At 43.8% G+C, this 22,582-nt stretch overlaps 1 protein-coding gene across 3 annotated transcripts in view; it reads left to right on the top strand.

Moving 5' to 3' along the window:
- The window catches only part of FSHR (follicle stimulating hormone receptor), a 172,638-nt gene that overhangs the window by 108,342 nt on the left and 41,714 nt on the right, over window positions 1-22,582 (top strand). For all 3 annotated transcript variants that reach the window (XM_034764341.1, XM_034764340.1, XM_034764342.1), the window contains exons 3-4: window positions 8,192-8,266; window positions 8,709-8,783. In XM_034764341.1, coding sequence (XP_034620232.1) covers window positions 8,192-8,266; window positions 8,709-8,783 — 150 coding nt within the window. The remainder of the gene's footprint in view (window positions 1-8,191; window positions 8,267-8,708; window positions 8,784-22,582) is intronic.

Genomic DNA, 22,582 nt, shown 5'->3' with positions numbered 1-22,582 from the left:
TAGGCAACTGCAGATTCTCCCAATCCCGCTAGGAGACCATCTACAAGTCTTTGGAACGTGGCGGGTGCATTTCGCAACCCGAAAGGGAGTACATTGAATTCATACACCCCTGCCTGGGTGACGAATGCTAATCTTTCCTTAGCGGGTTCATCTAGTGGTACTTGCCAGTACCCCTTGGTTAAGTCTAAAGTAGAGATGAATTGGGCATGTCCCAATTTCTCCAATAGCTCATCCGTGTGTGTCATTGGATAGTCGTCAGGACGAGTTACAGCATTTAGCTTACGGTAGTCCACGCAAAAGCGTATTTCCCCATCTGGTTTGGGAACTAAAACCACTGGAGATGCCCATGCACTATTAGAGGGGCGGATTATACCCATCATGTCCTGGATCTCCCTTTGTATAGCAGTTTTGGCATGAGGTGACTCCCGGTAGGGTTCTAATTGGGTGAGCATTACCTGTGTCAATGGAGTGGTATGCCTGTTCGGTCCGTCCTGGAGTGGCTGAGAAAATTGGTGCAAAGCTTGTGCACAGCTTCTTGATCTGCTGTCGCTGCAGACGTCCAAGGGTCGTGGAGAGGTTCACATCTTCTAGGCCACCATCCTTTTTTCCTTCGTAGTAGACACCTTCAGGCCACTCCGCGTCATCTGCTTCCTGGGCTGTAAACCTGGCAAAAATGTCTGTTAATGCCTGGCACACACTTTTAGCCCTGGTATTGCTTAAGGGTACTGCTTCCGGCCATCGGGTAGCAAAATCCATGAAAGTCAGTATGTACTGCTTTCCTCTGGGTGTCTTCTTTGGAAAAGGACCCAGAATATCCACTGCTAAGCGCTGAAATGGGACCTCAATTATGGGTAGTGGCTGGAGAGGGGCTTTAACCTGGTCTTGGGGCTTTCCCACTCGTTGGCACACCTCACAAGACCGGACATAATTAGCAACGTCCTTGCCCATTCCCTCCCAGTGGAAGGACTTCCCCAACCGGTCTTTGGTTCTGTTCACCCCAGAATGGCCACTGGGATGATCATGGGCTAAGCTCAAGAGCTTTACCCGATACTTAGTGGGAACTACCAACTGTCTTTGAGGATGCCAGTCTTCCTGGTGCCCACCAGAAAGAGTCTCCTTGTATAAAAGTCCTTGTTCTATAACAAACCGGGATCGGTTAGAAGAACTAAGAGGCGGTGGGGTGCTCCGCGCCGCCGCCCAAGCTTTCTGAAGGCTGTCATCTGCTTCCTGCTCGGCCTGGAACTGTTCCCTTGATGCTGGAGACATCAGTTCCTCCTTGGACTGTGGACTGGGGCTTGGTCCCTCTGGAAGCGATGCAGGTGCTGGGGCTGTTTCCATTGACTGTAAACCGCTGTCCGCTGGTGCACTATGTGGTATCTCAGGCTCTGGCTGAGTCTCTTGGGTAGGGTTATCTGCTGCTTCTGCCAGGTCAGGCTCGCTGGTGCCCTCTGGCATTGGAGTTGTAGATGGGTTTGCAAGCGCTGGACTCAGTGCTGGCAATGGTTCTGGTGCTGGTTGTGTTGCCAGTTCCGGTTCTGGGACTGGCTTTGGCTGGGTCTCTGGGATTGGATCCACTACGCTGTTGAAGTCGTTGGCAGGGGATCCGGTTCCACCACCGTTGTTTGGGTCTCTGGTAACACAGACGGGGCCCTGGTGGACAGCTCAGGAACAGGGATGGGGGTGAAAGCTTGCTTAGCCTGGCTGCGGGTGACTATTCCCACCCTCTTGGCTAGCTTCACATGGTTGGCCAAATCTTCCCCCAGCAGCATGGGAATGGGATAATTGTCATAGACTGCAAAAGTCCACATTCCTGACCAGCCCTTGTACTGGACATGCAACGTGGCTGTAGGCAAGGTTACAGACTGTGACACGAAGGGTTGGATTGTCACTGGAGCCTCCGGGTTGATGAGTTTGGGGTCCACTAGGGATTGGTGGATAGTTGACACTTGTGCCCCAGTGTCCCTCCAAGCGATAACCTTCTTTCTGCCCACTCTCAAGGTTTCCCTTCGCTCCGAGGGTATGAGAGAGGCATCTGGGTCTGGGGATCTTTGGTGTGATTGGGGTGTAATGAACTGTAATCAGTTGGGGTTCTTGGGGCAGTGAGCCTTTATATGTCCCAGTTCATTACATTTAAAACATCGCCCTGCTAAGGTATCACCGGGGCGATGTTGGTTGGTGGAGACTGGTGTGGTGGGGTGAGAAGGCGTCTGGGGTTTCCCTTGGGATGTGGGTGGGGCCTTGGGTTGTCCCCGATGGTAAGGTTTTGTTTCGGCTTGCCCCTTCTGATATTCGCTCCAACTGCTACTAGTTTTTTTCTTTTCTGCCACCTCCACCCATTTGGCTCCAATCTCCCCCGCCTCAGTTACAGTTTTGGGCTTCCTATCTAGGATGTACCTTTCTGTTTCCTCAGGAACACCCTCTAAAAACTGCTCCATTTTTACTAGGGAAACCAGATCTTCCAGAGATTTAACATTTGCTCCTGATACCCAGGCATCACAATTTTTGTCAATGTGGTACGCATGCCGGGTAAATGACACATTGGGTTTCCACTTTAGGGCTCTGAACCGCCGACGTGCATGCTCGGGTGTTAGCCCCATTCTGAGTCTGGCCTTGTTTTTAAAAAAGTTCATAACTGTTCATGTGTTCCTTAGGCATTTCAGCCGCCACCTCTGCTAAGGGTCCACTGAGCTGCGGCCTCAGCTCTACCATGTACTGGTCTGCAGCGATGCTGTATCCAAGGCAGGCCCTTTCAAAATTTTCTAAGAAGGCCTCAGTATCATCGCCTGCCTTGTAGGTGGGGAATTTTTTGGGATGGGAAGTGGTACCTGGAGAGGGGTTGTTGGGATGGGCTGTTGTATCCGGCTTAGCCTTTGCTACTTCCAGTTCATGCTTCCTTTCTTTTTCTCTCTCCTCCATCTCTTTTTCTTTCAGCTCCATCTCTCTCTTGTGGGCCTCCTCTTTGGCTTTTTCTTCTCTTTCTCTCTGCTGTGTCTCGAGTTTTGTTAATTGAAGCAGTCTCTGATGTTTTCTTTCATTTTCTTCTGCTTCTAGTTTGGCCAGTTCTATTTTTTTAGCTACTTCTTTGGTATTCATTTTCCTGTTTTCTTGTGCTGGGTCATCCCCTCTGCAGTTGACTGAAACTGGGAAGCTCTCAGCTCTGGCTGCTGCTGAGTTAACAGAGACTTTCTAACTAGCTACTCCCGAAGATGTAAAAAGAAAAAAAAACAATTCAGCTTGTAAATTCCTTTTACCAGTTGTTTGCTAATTGAACCCTTCTCTTAACAAAGGACCTTGTTAAAAAAACTTAACACCTCTGCCTTCAGGCAAGGAGAGATAAGATATGCATCTATCTACCTCCAGCTCGGCTTTTCAAGCAGCTAGAAGGAAAAAAAAATCTCACTGGCTTTTGGGTTTAAAATGATCCCACCGCTCTGCCACCATGTCAAGGCTGTATCCCCACTTTGAACTTTAGGGTACAAATGTAGGGGCCTGCATGAAAACTTCTAAGCTTAACTACCAGCTTAGCCCTGGTCCGTTGCCACCATTTCCAATGGATTCCCTCCCTGGGAAGCCTTGAGAAACCTTCACCAATTCCCTGGTGAATACAGATTCAACCCCCTGGGATCTAAAACAAGGAAAAATCATTCAGGTTCTTAAAAAGAAGGTTTTTAATTAAAGAAAAAGGTAAAAATCATCTCTGTAAAATCAGTATGGAAATTAACCTTACAGGGTAATCAAACTTAAAGAGCTCAGAGGACTCCCCTCTAGTCTCAGGTTCAAAGTACAGCAAACAAAGATAAACACTCTAGTAAAAGGTACATTTGCAAGTTGAGAAAACAAAGGGAAACTAACACGCCTTGCCTGGCTATTTACTTACAAGTTTGAAATAGGAGAGACTTGTTTAGAAAGATGTGGAGAACCTGGATTGATGTCTGGTCCCTCTCAGTCCCGAGAGCGAACACACTCCCAAACAAAGAACACAAACAAAAGCCTTCCCCCGCCCCCACAAGATTTGAAAGTATCTTGTCCCCTTATTGGTTCTTTAGGTCAGATGCCAGCCAGGTTACCTGAGCTTCTTAACCCTTTACAGGGAAAAGGATTTTGGAGTCTCTGGCCAGGAGGGATTTTATAGTACTGTACACAGGACAGCTGTTACCCTTCCCTTTATAGTTATGACAGACCTGGTTTGACAAAGCCCTGGCTGGGATGATTAGTTGCAGTTGGTCCTGCTTTGAGCAGGGGGTTGGACTAGATAACATCCTGAGGTCTCTTCTAACCGTAATCTTCTATGATTCTATTAATTGGTTTGGGGAAGATGATTATGAAGATGTGGGCTTTTGGGAAAGGCAAGTAAAACCCGTTTCCTACAAAATACAAACATCCACCATAGAAGACACACTTATTTCTTAAATATGATGGAATTGGGAGAATTTTGAGGCTTTAACCTGACAGACAAATATAGTCTTTCAGCTGAGAGAGCGCTTTTTTTATTGCCAACTTGCATGTAATAGTTCATAGCTAGTAACATAAGCTTTGAGCCCATTTGGTAACATAGAATAGTAGAATCATAGCAAAATACCCGAGTAATAGAATAATAGAAACAAACTTGCATTATGTCTTCTGACAAACATCTGTCTTATATTCTCTTTCTTGGTTTAGGCCCTGATTCAACAGAGCACTTAATGCACATGCTTAATTTGAAGAATATGAGTAGTGCTATTGATTTCAATGAAACAACTCATGTACTTAAAGTTAAGCACGCATGTAGGTGCTTTGCAAGAATAGGGCTTTAGTTTGTTTCCTCTTTGATATTTTGGAAATTGTTCCTGATTGTCTGCACATACCTGTGCAAAAACTTGTATAAATCAGAAATGATGCCTCAATTCTTATCTGGATTTGCAATGATAGCGGGTACTAAAGCAGATAGTATTATTCATTGCACATAAATTATCCAGTAAATGTAGTCCCTTTTTCTGTTTGTAGCTTACTATTACATGCTATTAGCATATTACCTGTTCTTATCGTGCCTGACCTACAAAGGAGTTGGTTGTTTTGAGCTGATCCCTTCACTTAAGGTCTAGCGCTTCGTGCTCTTAGTTCTTGAGATCCGCTGTTCAATCCCCGGTGTCAGCCAAGAGAACAATTGTCACATGTTTGTGTTTTGTCCATCAACAAACTAGGAGTGTGACTAATTTAACTACTATTCATAATTGTTCAAACAACTAATGAAAATAAAACATCATCATATGCGCTGTTTGCAAACTGCTCATTTTCATTTGCTATTCGTGGGGTGTGATTGATGACCTAAATCATGCTCTTGTTTCTCATCCTTACCTGGTTGAATGAAAATTTAAACAGAATAACAACAAATGACAGACAGTGGATAACGAATAATAAATACTCTTGCTTGCGCACAAATACCCTTGTATGCATGCAAACATGAATATTTATTCCCCAAATATTTGGGTGAACAAAACTCCATTTTATGCAATGGTGTGGTTAGATTTTTTTAAAATAATCTTTTAAAAGAAAAACAGAGATTTCTATCTTCCTTCCTTTCTTTTTTAACCTTTTTTTCCTTTTCGAAAATATTGTGGACTGCTTAGCACAAACTTTAGCCTGACCTTTAAACACTTTTCTTAAAAGTAACACATAACCCTCTATAATTTCCCAAAGTAAAGAGCATATTTCTAACACAGAACCATTTAATAAATAAGCATCCTTCTAAAAACATACCCAAATTATATGCCAGATAAGACTTTCCAGCCCTGTCACAGCGCTGGATTCACACATTTTATTGGGTCAACTCATGAAACGTGATTAACCTCAGCAGCGCCATCTGTTGGGGAGCTTATACAGTATAGTTTACTGTATCTTGGTGCCTTTATTGTGACCTGCAAAAAACCTACATCACAAAAGACAAATAAATCTGCAGCCTTTGTCCCTGTGCTGTTTTGCAGCATGGACTCTCTCCTGGCTAATCTCATTTGGAGGTATAAAATGTTCTGCATTTTCTGTGGATTTGCCTTTTTCTAGATGACAGATTTTTAGATTGCTGGAAACAGCAAATGTGCTGTTCATAAAAAATAATAATAATAAAATGAACTCTTAAAAGGCTGCTTCAAACAACATTGGTTTCATTCAATCTTTTAAAGTGTACTTGAGCAAGCAGTTTGCACTATCATATAAATGTACAATAAAAGGTGATTACTCATAATGGATATTTTATATGTCATCGTGATAAGATGGGAATGGAATGGAAAATATTTTGGTTAAGGCCTTGGTTTTAATTCTGTACACTATAGTAAACTGTGGAGGCAGCATGATACAATGGCTAGAACAGTGGATTGGGACTGACCGGGTTTCTGTTCCCAGCTGTGTCGTTGACTTACTGATTTTAACCCTTGATGGCCATTTCACCTTTCTTTGCCTCTGTCTTCCCTCCCAAGTTTTGTCTATTTGGATTGTAGGATCTTTGGGGCAGAATCTCATACTATGTGTTCCTATAATTCATACCACAGTGAAGCCCCAAACTCAGCTGAGGCATATTGGTGCAACTGTAATATAAATAAATAATAAAGAGAAGCTGGTATGTGTGGATTCTGCAGCAACACAGCCCTCAGCTAAATAAATGCAATTCCCATTGCAGTGTGGGTAAAATCATGTCTTTCTCAATTGCTCATCAGTCAGTCTCTTGGGATATCATAAATTCATTTGTTCTCCAGTCACTGTAGAGTTTTTGAGAGTAGACAAGATCTGAATTGCTAATGTTTAAAAAAAGCAGTGTTTTTTTTATTTAAATAGAAACAAACAAAATAGTTACAGGATTTTTATACATAATAAAGAGGCAGGCAAGATTGTTTTTTTAATGGGCAGCCTACTTGGCAGGCATAGTTCAGGGGCTGCTCAAAACAAAGAGGGATATTTCATATATATTAGTTTTTAACTATTTTTATAATTGATCTCTTACATATAGTGACTGTCTCTTACTATTTTACTTTGGGCCGTGTCTGAATCCATTTGCAGTAGCTACCTTAATTTCAAAAGAACAAAATAACCATAAATAAGGGGTGCCCGATATACAGCTTCACGGGGCTTCATTTGGCAGCTGTGTGCTGGTGTGTCCTCCCATTAGTGAGTTGCATCCAAATCTCAAAATGTACTTCGTGGACCAGATTCAAGTCTGAGAAATGGATCCTTTGTTCTGATCTCTAAATTGGCATGTGGGTAACCCTCTAGAATAGCCAGCTCTAGCCTGCCTCTCTTGGTACCCCTCACCATAGAGGACTTGGCCAGAGCAATTTCTCTCTGGTAGCCCTTTGGTGACCAAACCAAACTGGTGTAATGTGAAGCAGTCCTGTGGCTACTCTAAGTTACACCATGGGCTGAAACTCCCCCAGAGACAAGTGGAGCAAAGGGTGGTGTGCAGCTGCATGTATTCTGTCACAGCTGGGGTTTCAGCTCATAAAAGAAAACTGTACCCATTTTTGTTCTGCAGTTTTGAAACTATACATAAGAGGCATCAATCACGTATAAATATCATGAGCTAGATTAGGTGGAGTTTCTTCAGATTTTTCTTCTGGGGACAGATGAGCTGTACCACCTATGTGGCTTCCTGCCTTCTGACAGCAGAACTCTGGAAATTTGCTATAAAATTTTTAAAGTAAGCTCAACATTTTACACCAGGACAAAATCATAGTATGTGTTACTGTGGAACCAAAAATCCTACCTCTTCAGAGCTGTTACATTTAAAGCTCCCCTTCTCCCCATCATAGGGTTATGAAAGTCTTGGCTAAATCTATACTAACATTCAGTGATGTCTGAGATCCAGTAAACAGTCTGTGTCCCATAGATCGTGCGCTATAATTTCATATGTGCATGCACCTGTTGTAATTTATAAGACCTTTGGGAGGCAGTGTGATCTAGTGAATAGAGCACATGACTGGGACTCAGCAGACCTGCATTCTATTCCCAGCTCTGTCACAGGCCTGCTTCACCTCTCTGGGCCCGTTTCCTCATCTGTAAAATGGGACTAATGATACTTACCTCCTTTATAAAGTACTTTGAGGTCTATGGATAAAAGGTGCCCTATAAATTCTAGGTATCATTCTTCACCAAATATCCATACTTCTTTGGCTTATCTTTTCACTTGTACCATGGCATGAAATATCTCAACTTCTATTCTCCACAGAGAGATCTCCCAGAATGATGCCTTGGAAGTCATAGAAGCTAATGTGTTTTCCAGCCTTCCCAAACTACATGAAATGTAAGTAAGTGAGCAACATAAGATCGTAGGATAGAAATATAAAGACTAGTGGTGGCCAGATATCAAAGGGTTTGGTTCAGATGTACTTTAAAAATTCAATACATGTTTGCTTGGGATCTCTCTTTTCATCTGTCTATTTCCTTCTCTTCCCACCCACCCTTTCCTTTCTCAACCAGATGGTTCCCTTGTCTCTTGCCCTCAACTCTCTCACTCTTTGATCTAAAACACTTCCTCAGCTATTAGCAATATGGTAAAACAGGTAGAGGGCTGGGATTCTGACTCTGCTAGGTTTGGGCTGGCTGCTCCTTTGGGGTCATGTAGAGTTATCCCCTGTCAGAAAAGCCCCCAAATGTATTGCTATCCTCTATCTAAGAGAAGCCCTGGATCTATTTAAAAAGGCACTGATCCATTTGCTGTAATGTTTTATTTTCTCCTTTTGCAGAAGAATTGAGAAAGCAAATAACCTTGTGTACATTGACCAAGACGCCTTCCAGAATCTTCCTAGCCTCAAATATCTGTAAGAATTTTTACACTTGCAATGATAATTGTTTGAAACAATATGAATGCATTTCAATTATCTTTCATACAAATGTTCATAAACATTTTCACTCTGTTTCCTTTCAACAATGGCAGTGTTTCAGCAATGGCTTTCATTTATATTTCATTTATACTCATTGGATGATTAAATCCTTTTAATATGGGTTCATTTGGTATTCAGCTTAATTTTAGTTTCATTTAAATAGCGCTCCTCATTGTGAATGTGGCTTGCACTACTGCAGTTGCCATATCTGCTCCCATGGGGATGCCATCATAATTCGGTGATAATTAAATTTGCCCTTAAAATAAAGTATAATCCAAAAATATTCTTGCAGCTTATAGCATGCAGCCTTAACCTGACTGATAATCTCTCCTCAGCCGTGTATTAAAAAAACAAATGAAATCCAATGGACTCTATTTAACAGTAATTTTGTTTAGTGGCTGCAAACTTAAATAAGCTCCCTGGATCATCTTTGATGTACAGCCATAGATAGTCCAGGATATCAGATTAATTTTTTTCATGCCCTAATGATAAAAGCCCAAATATTGCTTTCCTTACTCATGGAAGCAGTCCCATTGGCCACAGTTTTCAGCTATGCGTATCGAAGTTTAGACACCTAAATCATTGTTTAGGCTCCTAAGTAAAAGTAGACTGACTTTCAGAAACTGAGCAGGCACATTTCCCATTTACTTCAGTAAACATTGTGGGTGCACAACACATCTGCAACTGAGATCTCTTTTAGTTAAGTGTCTAAATAAGGAGATAGCGAGCTAATTTTAGAAATCCAAGGCCACTAAGTTCTGTATTACAGCTGGTTACTAGACAGAAAAAATCCTTAAAGGCATCTGCACAGACATATATGAAAAGTTGCCCTTTCCTTGTCAGGTTGGCTCTCCTGAATGGATTTGGTCACTTTTTTGCAACCAGAAAAATATAATGTGCAATATGGACAGGCAATTAAAATTATCTGGTCAATGAAGGGCCTGATCTAAAGCCCACTGATGTCAGTGGAAATACTTTCTTTGACTTCAGTGGGATTTGGATCAGAAGTGCTGTGGACCTTGAGAGGTACCAGTAGGTAGCTCATCATTACCCTGATAAGGCACGTCTTAACTTGTTTTGTCATAAGCAAAATGTATTGATTCCCAGAAGTCACTGAAGGACACATTTACTAGACATCAAATCATTCTTATAGTTGTGGGATTGGGGATCTGTTTCTGTTTGGGAAACTCAGCCCATAAAGAGAGTCTGGGCAGGGTGCTGAGAAGCTCTCATTGTTTAGCACAGTTAGTTGGGACTGGACTTAGAATAAAGCAAAGCTTTTGCAAAGTGTTGTAATTCATTGTAGTTCTTGCATCTTTTTCCATATGGCATGGGTTTTTGTGGCTTGTGCTGTTTGCCACAGTGTGTGCAGTGCCATGTTCTGTCTTTGGTGGATTCCAGCTTTGAGCTCCACATGCCTTTCTGCTTTAGGTCTCTTTTTGTGTAGTATTATGGATTCTTTACCATGTCCACAGTGTCAGAGCAGTGTACACCCTCCATAAACTCCAGTCTGGACTGGGTGACTTCTTTTGCTTGGTGTCAAGGCTGCTTCCCCACTTTGAACTTTAGGATACAAATGTGGGGGCCTGCAGAAAACTTCTAAGCTTAACTACCAGCTTAGATCTGCTCTGCTGCCACCATCCCAAAGCTAATTCCCTTCCCTGAGTAGCCTTGAGAGACCTTCACCAATTCCCTGGTGAATACAGATCACCCCTTGGATCTTAAAACAAGGAGAAATTAACCATCCTCCTCCTTTCTCCCACCAACTCCTGGTGGATCAAGATCCAAACCCCTTGGATCTTAAAACAAGGAAAAATCAATCAGGTTCTTAAAAAGAAGGCTTTTAATTAAAGAAAAAGGTAAAAATCCTCTCTGTAAAATCAGGATGGAAAAATAACTTTACAGGGTAATCAAACTTAAACAGCTCAGAGGACCCCCCTCTAGCCTTAGGTTCAAAGTACAGCAAACAGAGATAAACACTCTAGCAAAAGGTACATTTACAAGTTGAGAAAACAAAGATAAACTAACACGCCTTGCCTGGCTGTTTACTTACAAGTCTGAAATATGAGAGACTTGTTCAGAAAGATTTGGAGAACCTGGATTGATGTCTGGTCCCTCTCAGTCCCAAGAGCGAACAACTTCCCAAACAAAGAGCACAAACAAAAGCCTTCCCCCCATCAAGATTTGAAAGTATCTTGTCCCCTTATTGGTCCTTTGGGTCAGATGCCAGCCAGGTTACCTGAGCTTCTTAACCCTTTACAGGGAAAAGGATTTTGGAGTCTCTGGCCAGGAGGGATTTTATAGTACTGTACACGGGAGAGCTGTTACCCTTCCCTTTATAGTTATGACACTTGGCAATTTGAATTGCTTTCTCAAGGGTTAATTTGGGATCTTCCAGTAGTCTCTCTCTGAGTTGTTTGTCCCTGATCCTAATCATGATTTGGTATGAAGCTGTTGTTATGCATAGCCAATTGGAACTGGACACATAATAAAGAAGAGCTCTTGCAAGCATCTTAAGCATTGAATAATATAATCTCTCTACTCAATTTTCTCCTCTTTATGGGAGCTTGGGTTTTTGTTGGCTCTTGGGACAGCACCATCACATGTTCAAAATTGATCCCTGTTTACATGGATACCACTTTAGATATCTGCTGACAGCTGAGTCAACATACCCCTGGACAGGTCTTTTTTTATGCCCATTTTCTGGTGGCTACACTGGCCTCCTGAACAGAGAAGTAATTGTGGACATTTGAGGCAGCAGTAGCCTCACCTTTAATGGACTTTCTGCATCACAGGCCACTGCTAAGTTCTATACCAGCAGATGGTATCATAGATTTTGGGCTGAGTTTGGATTTTAGAGTTGTGGCAATTTAAAGCTGCACAAACATTCATTATTTAAACCCTGGTAAACTGAAATACATGGCTTGAGCTGCTGTACTCTGTGATTTCTGTATTATCTTTATTGCATTGTAGTTATATATTTACAAATGTTGCGCCAATATAGTCTTGGCTGTGATTTTACTTCACGCTGATCTGCTGATGGCATAGATGAAAAACTAGTGTAGTTCATCAGAATGTTACACACTTCACTGAGAAACCAAGAGTGATTTAAAAAAAATCATGAAATGTGCTTAAACTATAGAACTAAGAACTAAGTGCAAATTTGTTGATCTGATTTTTATTTTCTCCAAATAGTGTTTGATGGCAGGTACTTTTCTCCTTTACCTTAACTTCTGGCCTTTCATATTGCAACATGTGGGGAAAATTATCTATTGATTTTTAAATAAGGTTTACACTACATTCCCTTCCCATCATGTCCAGTTGCTGTAATTGTCAGTCAGCTGGATTTTGCTCTTTTTCATTCAGTAAATTGTAGTTTAATCTCAGCAACCCTTTCGCATACCCTGCTGCTCCCCACCCCAATAAGTGTAATCTTCCAGTTCCATTCTGTAGCTTTTAGACCTTGTTATGATGTTGCTTCATTCTGCTAATGTCAGTTATTCTGTCAGGTTTATCTAATCTATAGAATCTGGGGAACCTCTACCAGCTCGGATTCCTACTGGCAAGCTCCCCACACTTTTCATTTTGTTCAGAGTTTTGAATTAAATCGTGAATTTTATTTTTTTTTCTTAAGATAAGAAATTAGAAGGTTTTTCTCTGGCATATAGTTTCAGTTGCTAGAAGCAGTTATACTCAGGTCAGAGCATTTTATTTTTCTAAGGCAAGATTCAGTAGCCAAAGTTCCATCTCTACTATTATGGTGTGCTATTAATAAGATGAATAGGACACTTACCTCTTGCTCTATCAGGTATAGCATCAGGAGTATCCAAATGAATGAAGCAAGAGTTGAATCCCTGAGTCACAGGCAGCACCATCATCTAAATCTCTTCCTCGTTCACACCCCACGCCCTGCTCCCACCTAACTTCAAATGCCTGCAGCCCAGCTAGTGACACAGAAGAAGCTCGTCACTGTGTTTCCCTGAAAAGACAGTATTCTTTTATTAATTCCACCTTGACCTAGTGCCACTCTTTGTGGAATCAGCCCCTTCCACTTATTTCCTGGCCCAGATCCTGCCCTGGAGACAGAATAGCCACCCACCAGAGGATTCCCTGGGTAGAGGACTCTTTGGGTATCTCCTGCTTCACCTCCCACTCCTGGCAGTTGGTACAACAGGTGTAGAAAAGGAGGTTGGCCAGAATTCCCGTATGCCTAGTGATTCCCAACTGCCAAAACATCTCCTTGTAACTGACGATAGTCAGCATAAATTATATCAACCTTAATGTGCATGCAAAGAGCCTGATGCTCCTCTCCCAGTGGTGTTAATCAGGAGTAACTGTAATGGAGTTAGACTAGCGTGAAACTGGTGCAAATTAAAGGAAAACCAGTCCTTTTTTTGTCACACTACAATAATGCAAATACAGCTGAAGGTATTTCTTTCCTAATTGTGCTCCCCCAGTCCTGGGGCCAATTCAATTCCCTGGTGGCTGCTCTAACTTTCACACAGCTATCCTCGGGGGCCATTATTGCAGTCAGACCGTTGGAGTGAAGGGCTGCCCTTCCGTCATAGACAGCAGTCAGGAGGGGAATGATACAAGGCACTACCCCAAAAAAGGTATAAAGTGGGAAGAGGGGGGCAAAAAATGAAGATGAACTCAAGGATGAAGGGGAGATAGAGATGGTAGTTGGAGAGGTAAGTTTTTCAGGAGTGGGGAGAACAAAGACACTTGTATTTTTTTACAGGAACCAGAGGTTAAGGAGGAAGGTAAGGGAGAGGATGTTAGCAAGGGAGGTTAAGAGACAGAAGGGGAAGGAGTCTTTGGAATGGATAAAGGAATCAGAGGTGGTGGGAACCTGACAAGAAATGTCAATGTCAGTAAGAGGGAAGAAAGGGGAGTATATTCAAGGAGAAGGGGAACAGGAGGAAGGCTATAGCAGATTTTTATCTTCCTGACTCCCTCAAGAGAAGATACTTGAATACTGTGTACAGATGTGGTCCCCTCATCTCAAAAAAGATATTCTGGCATTAGAAAAGGTTCAGAGAAGGGCAACTAAAATAATTAGGGGTTTGGAACGGGTTCCATATGAGGAGAGATTAAAGAGGCTAGGATTTTTCACCTTAGAAAAGAGGATACAAAGGGGGGGATATGATAGAGGTATATAAAGTCATGAGTGGTGTGGAGAAAGTGAATAAGGAAAAGTTATTTACTTGTTCCCATAATATAAGAACTAGGGGCCACCAAATGAAATTAATGGGCAGCAGGTTTAAAACAAATAAAAGGAAGTTCTTCTTCACACAGTGCACAGTCAACCTGTGGAACTCCTTATCTGAGGAGGTTGTGAAGTCTAGGACTATAACAGGGTTTAAAAGAGAGCTAGATAAATTCATGGAGGTTAAGTCCATTAATGGCTATTAGCCAGGATGGATAAGGAATGGTGTCCCTAGCCACTGTTTGTCAGAGGGTGGAGATGGATGGCGGGAGAGAAATCACTTAGTCATTACCTGTTAGGTTCACTCCCTCTGGGACACCTGGCATTGGTCACTGTTGGTAGACAGGATACTAGGCTGGATGGACCTTTGGTCTGACCCAGTATGGACATTCTTATGTTCTTAAGATCTTGCACAGAAAGCAGGGAAGGATGGTTGAAACTGGAGTCAAAAGTAGCCAAAAGGTGACAGTGCTTGTGGGCATAGGAGAATGAGGGTGATATGGAAGACTGCAGAACATAAAAAGAAAAAAACAGATTTGTGGAGAAAATCCACCTGCTCATGGAACTTTCTGCAGAGGCATTCAGTGACATGCAACAGGAGCTGGGGAAATGGATGCTGGGGGTTGGTGGGGCAGACTTTGCATAGGAGAAAGGTCAAAAGAATCATGGGTGGTAGAGAAAGCATTAACCATACTTGTATGATTAGTCAATTGAATGCTGTCCTCCTTCCGTACTTTCCTTTTCAAATTCCAAGACCCAAGTCATATTTAAACTCATTTCCATATGAGTTAAAGCTTGGGAAAGCATTTTAAATGGTAACAAGTCTCATAAGATTGCACTTTTCTAAACATCATTTGCTTCAGTGGACCTCCTTTGTAGAATACTTTCTCATCTAGTTCATCCAGCAAAGTGACAGACCTGGAGTTTGACATTTCTAAGACTTCAGCACACTCTGCAACTAATAGTGAAAGTCACATTGTGCCTCTCACTCCTCTAACCAGAACCCATGCCTTAGCCACAGGAGTACAGTGTAATAAATCCAGCATATCCAGCAGCAGTGGCATATGTCAGCTGGATAGAGGGATCTGGAGACCGAAGATGACACCTCTTTTCTTTGCTGTCATGTATTCAGTGCAATCCTGATGGAATTTTGTCATTTTTCCCTCTTTAGTAATTTTGCGATTTCTCTTGTCTATTTGAGGTTCTGGCATCTCAGCCTGTGAATAGCAATAGGAAGGAATAATGAAACAACTGCAATATGTGGAATTTAAGGGCCTTAGTACAAGCTTAGCACCCACCTGGAACCATAAGCCTACATTATGGAGTGTGAAAAGGAAACCTTGTCAGTCTGCTGTCTTTCAACGTAATTCTGTGTTTCATCTCAGTCTGTGTTGTCTCTACAAACTCCCAGCTGAGGGGCTTAGCAAAGGAGATGTGTCTCTTCTTACCAGATACTTTATTATGTATTTTAGCAGATTGTATGGTCCAGAGTGAGCTGAAAAGGACAAACTGTTGTTTGGTAAGCAAAGCATCAGACTAGAACATCTTTCTGCCATTTTCAAATACCTTTTACCTATTAGAAGAGGTTGTTTCTGGTATTGCTGCCAAATTTGGATTTTATTTTCATTCTACAAGGACCTTTCACTGGAGAACTAAAAGAGCTATTAAGATTCCTCTTTCTACTAAACATGTGTTAGATGGAGGCAATATGAGAGAGGAGAAAGAGAGACACGAGAGCAAGGCAGGGAAAAGGACAGAAGGCATTGACTGGCCAGCACTTTAGAAAAAACCCAACTGGACAAAACGTAGCTGCTTCTATGTAAACATTTAGAATTACATTTTGAAGGATGGGAGCCTATGTTTTGATCACACAGATTGTAGTAAAGGGGTCATCAAGAGGTTAACTGAGTTACTCAGTATATAATGGGTTGGAGCCATGTTCCACCCCTCTCTTACTTCCTTTTAGTTAGTGCAGTCAAACAAAGCAACATGTCCCAAGCCTGCAGTACTGTAAGTAGAGTGTGTTTCTTTTGCACTGAGCAGTCCCTTTACAAAACAGACTGTGGCTGTCTCTTGCACAAAGAAGAGTGCAATGAACATTTCTACAATTTTTTCAGCCCCCATAAATTCAGCCACAATTGTAGCCCCTGAATGCTTTCGCCTTCTGCCCTGAAGTATAGTTGTAACCTTTCACACCTACCACACTGTAATGACTGGCTGAAATGTGGAACACCTGTGTCTTGTGTGTTGCACCATAACTGGCAGATTATAATGTGTTTTTTTTTAAACTACAAAGCCTTCAGAGTTGAATGCCCTGGCCCCTTGGACGTAGGGAAGCCTTTGTCTGAATTGCTTAGAATCTAGGGAAGCAAGGCCATTGCTATGCTCCCTCACTTGCACTGGAAAAACCAGGGGGAATGGATTGCATCATGCTAAATACCCCCTTCACCTGCCAGCATGCATCAGAAAGCTCAGGGGAGGATTGTGCATCCCTGATTGGAACCCATTTGCATCTTCTGAATGCAGAACTTAAATACTTACGGTGAAAATCTGGCTCCACTGAAGTCAATGGGAGTTTTGTCACTGGCCATGAGATCCCAGATTTCACCCCTATAATTCAAAATCTACCTACTCCTTTAGTATAAATTATTGTGCCAATTGAAACCAGTTGAAAATTTTCCGCTAGAATTTTCACAATGGAAAAGTCTAGCCCTATCACTGTAAAAGAAATCACAGGGTGCTGGAATAATCTATTTAGTTTATCTTCATTTATTCTCATGTTTCTTTTACAATAAGAATATTTGTTTTCACTAAAAAATAATTCACTGCACTTATTGATTATGATTAGTGGTATAGTGTTCATATGAAACATATATAGAAGAAATCTAGAACATCAGTTTGGACTATGATATCATTTTATCTCTCAAGCTAAGGCTGTTTTGTCTTGGCTGACAGATGAATGGGAAACCTCCAAGATAAAACTTCAGGCAGTGATATTTTTACTTCAGAATCAGTTGAGTCAATCAGCTCCTCCAGGAGAATCTTCACTTGTATGGCCGTGCTGGGCAGCACAGGGCAATGTGCTCTCATTGCCCTAATTCTTGGGATTGATGTAGGGATTTAAGGAGCAGTATTGTTTGAGTTCTCTGCTCTCAAGAGCATTCTGTTCACTTTAGAGTCTGAGGGTCCCTGGTAGATGAGCAGTTTCACGATCTCAATGCCTTCCTTTGGGATGCCAAGTGAAGAGGGTAACACCCTTTTAGGTTCTCTGATAAAAGAACAGGAGTACTTGTGGCACCTTAGAGACTTATTACCCACGAAAGCTTATGCTCTAATAAATTTGTTAGTCTCTAAGGTGCCACAAGTACTCTTGTTCTTTTTGCGGATACAGACTAACATGGCTGCTACTCTGAAGGGACAATGATGATGAGGGGGCGTGTATAAGAACCTACATAGAACAGAAAAGAGTTTGCCATCTGCCAGGTTGGTTAGTGCATCATTCCTCCCCAAAACTTCCACTATCTCCCTGTGGCCATTCAGTGGAGCATGGCACAGCAGTAGCCAGTACTGAGAGTACAGTTCACATTTGGCCCCCTCCAGATGCTAAGGAAGCTGGAAAAGAGGCACACCTTGCTGCTGGTGCCCCTAGAGCTGTTGTCTCCATCACTCCTGAAGCCAAAACCCAAGCTGATGTGCTTGCCCAAGGGCAGCTTCTTCACAGCTTTTGGTTCTGCTTCTTTCCCAGGCCCTGCCAGCTAGGACCCCTCATTCCCTGGCTCTGACAGTATTCACCTTAGAAAAGAGAGACATAGGGAACATAATAAAAGTATATAAAATGCTGAAGGGTTTGGAGGAGGTAAATGGGGAGCTTCTGTCCTCCCTTCTGTCCTTGCTGTCCCATAACAGAAGAACAAGAGGCCATGACATTGAAAGGTGGCAAATTCAAAACTGATAAAAGCAAATACTTTTTTCATACAGTGCCTAATTAGACTGCAGAACTCATTGCCACATGATGTGGTTATATGCAGGAACTTAGGATATGTCAAAGGCAGGCTGGAAACATATATGGATAACAAGAATATCCAGAGTTGTCATCATTACTGCTAAACACTGGAAGGGATATAAAACCTCATACTTCAGGCCCTATGCTAATTTTTGGTAGGGAGAGGAGACTTTAATGGGGATAGATCATCCCATGTCTGCATGCTACAGGGTTTCTTGCACCTTCATCCGAAGCATTGGATGCTTGCTGCTATAGGAGACAGGATAGTGGACTAGGCTGATCCAGTAAGGCTACCCCTATGTTCCCATAGTCTTAAATGTGTATTTCATTGGGATGAAAGGAGCTACATTATATATTTCAAATAGAGAAAGTTATTAATAGAGAGGAAATAAGAAAGACAATGAATAAAAAGGGCTAAGTGCATACAAAAATCAATGAAGAATAGACTCTTATACCTTAATTTTAATATGTGATACTGTAAAAGACGATGAATTATCTCCAGTCATTTCATTACATTAGATCAACTTATATATACTGTGACAAAGTTCCTCCTCTGCCTTGGTGGGTCCTGTGCTTAATCTGGGGCTAATGTATCTACCTTCTATCACTCTCCTGTAGCCATCTGGCCTGACCCTGTCACACACCACGGGGATGGGCAACTTGGGACGACAAGCCATCTGCGTTACCATGGTGGCTTCTGGCCCGGTGTTGTATGGTGAATTGAAAAGGTTGTAGGGACAGGAACCATTTGATCACCTTGCATTCTTCTCTTTATTACGCTGCATCCACTGGAGTGGTGCATGATCAGTCACAAGGGTAAACTGTTGTCCCAATAGGTAATAACAAAGTGTTTCCATGGCCCATTTCACAGCAAGGCACTCTCTCTCAACCACTGCATACTACTTCTCTCTCGGGAGGAGTTTCCTGCTGAGATAGAGGATCGGGTGTTCTTCGTCTCTGACCATCTGCGATAGGACAGCTCCCAATCCTACTTCAGATGCATCTGTTTGCAAAATGAACTCTTTGTTGAAGTCCGGGGTATAAGCATGGGGTTACAGCAGAGGGCTGTCCATAGATCCATGAATGCTTTCTCTGCAGCGTCTGTCCACTTTACCATGTCCAGACCCCGGGCTTTTATCAGGTCCATCAGGTGGCGAAATGGGGGAATAAATCACCGGTAGTATCCCACCACACCCAGGAATGCCCGGACATGCTTTTTCTGATTTTTCCGAGGCCAATTTTGGATAGCCTCCAGTTTGTTCAGTTGGGGCTTGACCATGCCCCTTCCTACAATGCAGCCAAGGTATTTAGCCTCAGCTAATGCTATAGCACACTTGGCTGGGTTGGCTGTGAGGCCAACCCATCTTAGCATGTCCAGAACTGCTTCCACCTTTCCCAAGTGGGTCTCCCAATTGGGGGTATGAATAATCATTTTGTCCAGGTACACAGCTGCATAACTGGTATGGGGCCACAGGAGCTTGTCCATAAGATGCTGGAAGGTGGCAGGTGCCCCATGCAGTCCAAAAGGAAGAACAGTATATTGAAACAGACTCCCTGGTGTAGCGAATGCTGTCTTTTCTTTTGCATCTTTGGCAAGGAGAATCTGCCAGTATCTCTTTGTTAAATCAAGGGTGGTCAAAAATCGGGCATTGCCCAGGCAGTCAACTAACTCATCAATACGGGGTATGGGGTATGCACCAGCAGCTCTTTGGCTATCGTTTTAGAGGCCGTGGTCCGCAGGGGGGTGGCTTCTGGGTAGCAAGTAGCATAGTCCAGGATGACAAGTATATATTGGTGGCCCTGGGCCATCTTCTCCAGGGGTCCACTAGGTCCATGGCTATTCACTCAAAGGGCACCTCTGTGATGGGAAGGGGTACTAAAGGTGCCCTCAAGTGAGGATGGGGACTGTGCAGCTGACACTCCGGGCAGGAGGCACAGTACCTCCGCACTTCTTCATGTACTCCGAGCCAGAAGAATCATTGTAGGACCCATGTCAGGGTCTTTTCTACCCCCAAATGATGACTATGGGCAAGGTTTAATACAGCATTCTGGTGTTTTTGAGGTACTAGAAGCTGCTGTGCCTTCTGCCCCTGTACTGGTGCAACCCGGTACAAGAGATCCTTTTTCATTATGAATTTAGGGACCTGGTCCCTGGGTTTTCCCTTCCACAGGGACCCCTTCTATTTCTGTCACCTCCTTCCTAATGTTGTCATACCTTGGGTCCTCAGCTTGGTCCCGTCCAAAATTTCCTCCTCCGGGGCAGCCTCCTTTCTAGCTACCCTGGTCCACCTGCCCACAAGGGCGACCCTCTGTCCCTGGGTCAGGATCCGGGTCCCCAAGGCCTTAGCTGCCCTTCTTTCACCATGGATGCTTCACTAACTTCAAGGTTTCCCCCTTTTCTCCCAGTCCCTCCCTATGAGCACCGGGTATGGGAGTTTAGGACTATACCTGCTGCTACCTCAGTAGTGTTCCCCTGGATTTCAATTTTTACTGGGATGGGGGGGTAGTAACTAACTGTCCCATGGACTCATGTTGCCCATGTGCGTTTTGCATGCAGCAGCTAACTATGCTTCACAAGCTTCTCTGAAATAAGCGTGATAGCACTCCCCAAATCAACCAGTGCTGTGGTCTCTGCCCCATTTAGTTTTACTGGTCTGGTGTACATATGGGGGTTAGTGCAACCCCCACCAGGCAGACTAGGGAGCATGGGTCTGCCTAGTTCCCCAGGTTACACTTCCTAGGCTGCTCGGCATTGGGACACTGTGCAGCTATGTGTCCCCACTGCCCGCAGGCATAACATCTGTATGGGGCCCTAGGCATTCCCTGGGTCTCTTGGTTTGGGCAGTCTAATGACACTATCCTCTTCCCCCTCAGTGCTCTGACTCTTTGGGGCCTCTGATGGGCCTTCAGCCTCTCTCTTTTTCCACCTGGGCCCTGCTAGGGGCCCAATTGCCCGAGCTCTGGGGCTTGGTGCTGCTATTTTAACCCAGGGTGCCTCTTCCTTAAGTGGTCAGGACAGTTCTCTTGCCGTCCTTCGCCTCTCTACCAGTGCGACAACCTCATCATAGGTGGAAGGTTCGTTCTGATTTACCGAGGCACGAAGGTCTGGTGGTAGTCCTCTCATGTACCGGTGGATGACCAGAACCTTTAGTATCTCTTCCGGACTCTGGGACTCAGTTCGTAAACATGTTCGTGAGAGATGGATGAGGTCATATAATTGGGACCGTGGGGTTTTGTTTTCCTGGTACCTCCACTCATGATATCACTGGGCCCGCACTGTGGTCGTTACCCGAGAGCTGGCCAGAATCTCTCCTTTCGGCTGGGGTAATCTGCCGCAGCCTCTTCAGACATATCATAATAGGTCTTTTGGGCCTCCCCACACAGGAATGGGGCAAGGATGCCAGACCACTGATCTCAAGACCAAGGCTCCCGGAGGGCTGTCCCCTCAAAGGCCAGGAGGTATGCTTCTACGTCATCCTCCCGCGTCATTTTCTTCAGGCAATTGCTGGCCCATATGATCCACATCCCATCATGGCTGTGGTTCAGCTCTGTAAGGGCCTTCACCTGATTTACCAGTTCCTGCAACACAGCACAGTCTTGAGCAGCCTGGGCCATCAACAGGCATTTGGTCTCCTGCGCAGCTGTACTGCTCCTGTTGGGCAGCTGCCTGGACACGGGTAGCCTCCTGCTGGGCAGCCATGGCTTGTATCAGTGCCCGCACTACTTCATCCATTGTGGTGAGGGGGAAAAAAATCTCCCCTTTTTTTTTTTTTTTTTTTTTTTTTGTAACACCCTCCTTCTTCTGCTGCACTGTGCACACCAAATCCCACCCCTAGACACCAGTTGTGACAAAGTTCCTCCTCTGCCTTGGTGGGTCCTGCGCTTAATGGCGGATTTGCTTGCCTCAAAGATTCATGGCAGCCCTCAGTTTGACCACTTTTGCTAGTGGCTCAAACCTGCCGTTCACTCAGCTAACCTTATCACTGGCCAGCATGGGGAAAGGGAGAAGAACAATCCCCGCAGTCTCTGCTGACCCACTCTGGTGGAACCCACAGTCCAGGTCAACTCCCCTTGTATCAAATAGGGAGTTGGGGGAATGGGGCGAACCCGGGCCCCCCTTCTACTCTGGGTTCCAGCCCAGGGCCCTGTGGATCGCAGCTGTATACAGTGTCTCCTGTAACAGCTGCGTGACAGCTACAACTCCCTGGGCTATTTCCCCGTGGCCTCCTCCCAACACCTTCTTAATCATCTCCACCGCACATTCCTCCTGATGCCTGATGATGCTTGTACTACTCAGTCCTCCAGAAGTATGCCTTCTCACTCTCAGCTCCTTGCGCACCTCTTGCTCCCAGCTCCTCGCACGCATCTCACTAATTGAAGTGAGGTCCTTTTTAAACCAGGTGCCCTGATTAGCCTGCCTGTCCTTTTGATTCTAGTAGCTTCTTAATTGACTCCAGGTATCCTAATTAGCGTGCCTGCCATAATTGGTTCTAGCAACTTCCTGATTGTTCTGGAACAGCCCAT

The sequence above is a fragment of the Trachemys scripta genome, chromosome 3, assembly GCF_013100865.1.
Source record: "Trachemys scripta elegans isolate TJP31775 chromosome 3, CAS_Tse_1.0, whole genome shotgun sequence".
Classification (NCBI taxonomy): Eukaryota; Metazoa; Chordata; order Testudines; family Emydidae; genus Trachemys; species Trachemys scripta.
This window is presented reverse-complemented; position numbering and strand designations above follow the sequence as displayed.